Genomic DNA, 6,624 nt, shown 5'->3' on the forward strand with positions numbered 1-6,624 from the left:
AGGGGAGCCGCTGGGACTCTTCTAAAGGGGAGCCCCTGGGCCTCTTCTAAAGGGGAGCCGCTGGGACTCTTCTAAAGGGAAGCCGCTGGGACTCTTCTAAAGGGGAGCCGCTGGGACTCTTCTAAAGCTGACAGTCGGCATTACACTGGAAGTGATTCTAGACGCTGATCTGCCGCCAGATAGCTTCCAGGGGTCAGTGAAGCATGCTCCCACCACCCCGCCTTGCTTCCTAGGCTCCGCTGCCCCTCCTACGGGTCCAGGACCAGCATCACAGGTGTTGGTGGGCAGAGGGGAGAGGGACCGGTGAACATCTGTTCTCCAATCTCATCCCAGCTGAATGGAGCTGGATGCGACGCTGATTGCATCACTTCCAGCTCCTCAGCTGTCATTCCCCGACTACAGGCTATTTAAGCCCAATCTGTACTTGAATAGTGGAAAGGATACACTAGGGGTCTCATAGACTCCTAATGTCACCCTAAAGAGAACCTGTCACTGCTAATATGCGATCACATAGGGGGCTTGTGAGAAGTTAAGTTAAAAAAAAGTTAAGTAAGTTAAATTTAAAAATACCAAAAAAAAGTCCCCTGCACCCCGCATTCACCTACATACGAAAATGAAAGTTGTGCTGCACATGTTTGGTATCGCTGCTTTCTCCAGAGTGAGAGCAATCATTCTGGGACAAATGTTCACAGATGACACTAAACTGATGACCTGTACTGGCTTTTAAAGCGCCGCCAATGGACAAATTGGGGGTATCGTATTTTGTCTCCGTTTCACAGTGGCACGCAATTTTTGAGCTTGGATATTATATTGTGTTTGGGGCTCCAAAATTAACTTAAAAGAGAACTATGGGGTAAGTGTTTTTCCCTCTAGCTCTCTTTAGGGTCACAGGAGGACATATACTAACCTCCTCCCATGACCCAAAGCTCAGTATATAGGGAGCTGCAGCTAGCGGTATACCGAGACCGCCGCAGCCGGGACGCGTCCCGACATTACTGTCTGGATCCACCCAGCTGCGTGAGTGACAGCCGGCTCTGCCAATCAAGAGGCAGAGCCAGCTGTGCCCGCCCCCTCCTCCGTCCGTTCCGCCAGTCAGCGCTGGCGGAGCGGAGGGGAATCCCTGCAGGGAGCTGTGAGTGACAGTCACGGCTCTCTGCAGGGGCATGATCGAGAAGTGAGCGAGCGACGGTATGTATTCTCTCACTTCCCGATCTATTGAGCCGACGTGTGACAGTTTCATTGTCACACGTCGGCTTGAACTATGAGGATGAGTGAAAATCACTCGCCTCATAGTTCTCCTTTAAGTGTACTTTTTACTGGTATTTGGGTTTGATAAAGAGTTGTGCCAATACCATGCGATGTAAAAATGTGCAACTGCCGCCATTTTATTCTACAGGGTCCGTGCTTTCAGGAAATGTATAACTCTCAGGGGGGTTTATGTCATTTTCAGGCCTAAAATGTGGATTATAATGTGCAAAAGGCTTGACGTTTCTTCCATTGACTTTATATTCACTTTAATTTCTAATGAAATACAAATAATCTTTTTTGTTTTATATTTATTTATTCATAAAGAACAGAAGAACAAATATAACAACAAAATAATTCTCTGTGTTTTACATTATAATAATAATAACGAGAAATAATTTATATAAAACGATTTCCCAGCAACACGGCGAGACATCAGTGGGGACAGACGAGGGACGTGAAATGGTAAATAGACAATAAGAGAGAATATGAGGATCGGGTTTCTGACATAGAAATGTAACAATTTAACCTTTAAATCCATCCCGAGTTTATTTCATTGTATCATTTATTTATCTCCTAATGGTACTTTTATTGTCCTGGTGTCAGCGCGGACGCAAGCTCTTCTGTTGCTGTGGAACGGAGGGCCCGGGATGATGAGGTTGTACCGGTAGATGCTCTCGGGGGGGCCGGATCACGCATTAGCCGTGTGGATGTTTTTAGCATCCCCCCTCCTCGGAGCGCAGTATCAGTTACCTCCTCATAGTATCTGGCCGTGATGCTGTCCGCAGGTTCATATTACACCAGCTAGAGGATAACTCAATCTTTCCATGGACCGCACACAGGAAGCCGGGACATCTTAAAGGGTCCAAATTGATATTGAGTTTCCAGGCGGAGTCCGGTGGGTTGAGCAACCTGCTGGCTTTTGTCCCTTTAGGACTCTGTTAACATGGAAGTCTCACTTCTCTTTCTACAACCGGCCTCCCTCTGTTCTCCTTCCTTTCAGCGTCTTCTGTTTCCTTCCTAGTAATATAAAATGTATAAAAATAATAATAATGTAATAATATATAATAATAATAATATAATAATAAAAATAATAATAAAATGTATAAAAATAAATATATATACTTGTCACAATCTGATTGTACATTCTTCTTTTTAGCTCTACCAACAATCCTCTTTCTCCTGCACAATGTGTTGGCACGGACGCTTGTAGGCTCCATCACGGGTACATGTGACAGGGGTGACAATGCAGGGGCACAACTTGGAGACAGTTGTCACCGTATAACAGGAAGTGCCTGAACAAGGACTTCCATGGCAGGATCACCGGGGGTTATTTTAAAGTGTATGTGCAGCCAAAACCTGTTATTTTAGCTTTGGGTAGAGTAGGGAATGGTTGGAAATGTCGCTTCCAGGGCCCAGTCAAGCATGCTCCCTTCCCCTGCCTTTCTTCCTGGGCTCCGCTGCCCTTCCTGCGTGTTCAGGACTAGCATCACAGGTGTTGGCGGGTAGAGGGGAGAGTGACTGGTGAACATCTGTTCTCCGATCTCCTCCCCTTTGAATGGAGCTGCCTGTGTCCCAAAGAGATTTCCCTTCACTTCCTGTCCTGGAGATGTAACAGGAAGTTAGAGTAAATCTATACAAAATGAAGGGAAATCCCCCCCCCCAGACCTGTGTCATCGAAACAGGTGTCCCCAATGAAGCAAGACTTCAGCTACAAGGTCATTCTACTAGACGAGGCTTGACCTCCTTATCTCTTCCAATGACTACCCCAACCGAGTCCTCCCATGCAGATTTCAGGCCCTGATGAAAGGGGTAGTGCCGGAGCCCCCGAAACGCGTTGGCTGTCTCACCTCATCTTGTTGTGACCATTTTGGATTCTTTTACCATTTGGTTTGGCACTCTTACAAGATCCAGACTCAAGAATAATAAAATCTTGGCAGGGGCTCTAGCCGTCCGCATTTTATCCAAAACTAAAAGAAAAGAAGGTTTCGGCAATGGATACTGTGTCACTCCTCAACATTGGCTGTGGCAGCACGTCGGTGGGCTTCGTGCCATGCATACAGCGGGCATTGCTGTTTTGTGCTGGGGGTGTGCTCAAGCGCTCGCCCCCAGGGACTGTGACCACACTGTCCCCAAAGGATGGTAGAATGGGCTCCCGATCATGTGATCACTGACAGCCAATCACATGTTTGGGAAGCCAAGGATATGCCTCTAGCGTTGAGCTCCATTTAAAGGGGCCAGGTGGGGTAATGGGGGAGCGGAATGGGGGGTAATGGAAGATTACATTAACATTTGTTGAAGCTTGGATGAGATTTTAGCGGATTTCAGACCATTTTCGGAGCTGAATATGTTTTTCTCTCCCTTGGCGCAGGAAATCCTCTATCCGCTGATCTGGTCACAGATATGGCTGCTCTTGGTGCTGATAATGCCGAATAAGCATTACGAAGCCTCTCCGAACGACGTGCTCAGCGACCTGGAGATCAGTCCGCTACCGACCGTCGGCTACACGCCAGCCACCAATACCACGGAGAACATCATGGCCGTGGCGTGGGCGCAGTGTCTTGGATCAGGTAACATGTCGCTGAAATACATTTAGGCCCCGTTCACATTGAGCGATTTATCGCGCGGTAATTCCCGCGATATCGCGGCTATTTACTGAGCGATATCGCTCTTCAATGCTTTGCAATGGGGCAAAGGGTCCTGCTGTCGCGGGTCGTGTGTCGCCACAGCAGGACCCTTTTTGGAGCGGATTTTGCCGCGATTCTCGCTTGCTCAATGCAAGCATTTGCGCGATATCGCCCGACAAATCGCGCGATATCATGCAAATTGCACGACAAACGCGCGATTTGCGAATCGCGCAGTGTGAATGGGGCCTTAAAGGTGAACATTGGTGCCCAGAACTTTGTGTCCCCGGACTTTGGAATCGGGTCACTTGAGGAAACACAGACAGCGTCAGCTGATAATTAGTATTCTCACAGCCAGCTATTCTTCCGGCGTCGGGCACGGCGATCGCACCGCGGATAAATATAGACGTGAGGAAACAGCAAATATCTCAAACCACAGCCATGGGACCGCTTTCTGCTTTTACCTTTCCTGAAGTGGTGTGTGTGTGCGTGTGTGTGTGCTCGTGTGTGTGCTCGTGTGTGTGCTCGTGTGTGTGCTCATGTGTGTGTGTGTCTGTGTGTGCGTGCGTGTGTGTGTAATATAAATGGGTAAGCCGTATTAGTCCAGTAGACAAGATGTCAAAAAAACCAAGAACTTAGTATTGCAGTGTGCAATGACACCTTTCTCATCGGGCTAATGAAATGTATATAATATATATACACAGTCATGGCCAAAAATATTGGCACCCCCGGCATTCCTGTCAGATAATGCACCACTTGGCGCAGAATCATGTTCCAGTAATAAATGTTTCGGCGTTCTCGTGTTTATTTCTTTTGTTTGTTTTGGTGACACAAAAAAAGTGGAGAGAAAAAAAAGCCAAATCTGACACATTCCACGCAAAACTCCAAAAATTGACCGGACAAAATGATTGGCACCTTCTCCAAATTGCAAGAAATAATTAAAGGAGAACTACGGGGTCAGGGCTTTTCCCACATAGTTCTCCTAAGGGTAACGGGAGGACACAAACTAGCGTCCTCCCGTCACCCTAGGCTCAGTATATAGGGAGCTACAGCTCGCGGTATACTGAGACGCCGCAGCCAGGACGCATCCCGACAATTGTGCCGGGATCCGCCCAGCTGTGTGACTGACAGCTGGCTCTGCCTATCTAGAGGCAGAGCCAGGTGTGCCCGTCCCCTCCCCCGTCCGTTCCGCCAGTCAGTGCTGGAGGATCGGAGCGGGAATCCAGCCCCTCCTCCCCTGTCACGGCAGAGAGAAGTGACAGGATCGAGAGGTGAGCGAACGCCGATATGTGTTCGCTCACCTCCTGATCTACTGAGCCGACCTGTGACAGTCTCATTGTCACAGGTCGGCTAGAACTATCAAGGACGCCGATATGTGTTCGCTCACCTCCTGATCTACTGAGCCGACCTGTGACAGTCTCATTGTCACAGGTCGGCTAGAACTATGAGGTGAGTGAAAAGCCCCCCCCCCCTCCCCCCTCATAGTTCTCCTTTAAACATTTGCATGAGCTTCCTACTCCCAGAATGGAGTAGATGTCACATAATTACTTCCAGAGGTTTGTAGACTGTAGGTGGAGATATGGGGGAGACTCGACGCGTTTCACAGCTATAATAAGTTTCTTCTTCAGGAGAGAATGGGATATCTATAGAGGGACATACAAATGGGATGAATATACATACGAATGAGTATGACATAAATACACATAATGCTGTTTTGCAGATGTCGATATCATGCCCTATCCCGACGAGGAGAGTTTAAAGGCCGCCAGCTCTTCCTTCCTGCACTTCGTCGGCATCAAATTCGAAGACTCCATGTCGTACCAGCTCATGTTCTTCCCGTTCTTCATCCCAAAGCCAACTTTGTACATACAAGGTACGGGTCAGATTTACAGGGACGGGACTGACATTAACCCTTTGGATGCAAGTTTATGCATCAGTCATGATGTCATGTCATCATGGGTGGGGCTTAGAAGGAAGGGGGTGGGGCTTCCTAGTTTCAGTGCGTAAAGGAAACGGCAACTAATATTTTGTGTTTAAAAGGATATCTAACCCTAAGAACCCAAATATACATTGTAGTCTTTACCGAACCCCAAACTGCAGGATTTTCTGCTGGATGGGTTATGGGAAGAAAACACTAGATGTTATCCAAGATGGCGCCGGCTTCAACGGTAGTGGGGGGGGCAGGGGGGGACTACATGAGGAAACACAATACGAATCCTTATTATGCTGTACAGAGGATCTAGTGAGCATGCAATGCATTTATATCTGAGATCAAGACTAGGGGGTTCCTATGGTGGACTGCAGGGCTCAATCCCACTTGAAGGTCCAACAGATACCAAGAATGTATTTGTTTTATGAAGGTCATGCTGCTCCTTAGATAGATGTGGGATGTACCCCACTGCTGATGATTGGGGTCCCCCAACATCACCCCCTTCACTTCACTAGGACTCCATTAGGAGACAATAGACCAGAGAGTGCGCTGCCAGTGGTACTTAGACCAATATAACCAGCTGCTGATGAGTTCTGTGCCTGACATTGTGATCGTCTAAATACCACTGAGCGCGTTCCCGACCCAGTCCATACGCATTGTCCCTGATGAAGGGGGCCCCCGGAATGTGTTGGCTTCCTCATTTAAACCTTCTATCTAACCTTATATTGGAATAAAAATGTGTTTGGACTACTAACTCTATCCAAGGTTTTACACAAGATAAATGACAGCTGCAGTACTAAGCTCCTTCAGCTGACTCGCAGGTTT

At 47.8% G+C, this 6,624-nt stretch overlaps 1 protein-coding gene across 1 annotated transcript in view; it reads left to right on the forward strand.

Moving 5' to 3' along the window:
- The window catches only part of ABCA5 (ATP binding cassette subfamily A member 5), a gene marked incomplete at its 3' end in the record, with an annotated part of 54,083 nt that overhangs the window by 402 nt on the left and 47,057 nt on the right, over positions 1-6,624 (forward strand). The window contains exons 2-3 of the mRNA XM_018559443.1: positions 3,617-3,815; positions 5,590-5,742. Of these exons, the coding sequence (XP_018414945.1) occupies positions 3,617-3,815; positions 5,590-5,742 (352 nt within the window). The remainder of the gene's footprint in view (positions 1-3,616; positions 3,816-5,589; positions 5,743-6,624) is intronic.

The sequence above is a fragment of the Nanorana parkeri genome, unplaced genomic scaffold (genome assembly GCF_000935625.1).
Source record: "Nanorana parkeri isolate BGI_ZX_2015 unplaced genomic scaffold, ASM93562v1 scaffold394, whole genome shotgun sequence".
In the NCBI taxonomy this organism is placed as follows: domain Eukaryota; kingdom Metazoa; phylum Chordata; class Amphibia; order Anura; family Dicroglossidae; genus Nanorana; species Nanorana parkeri.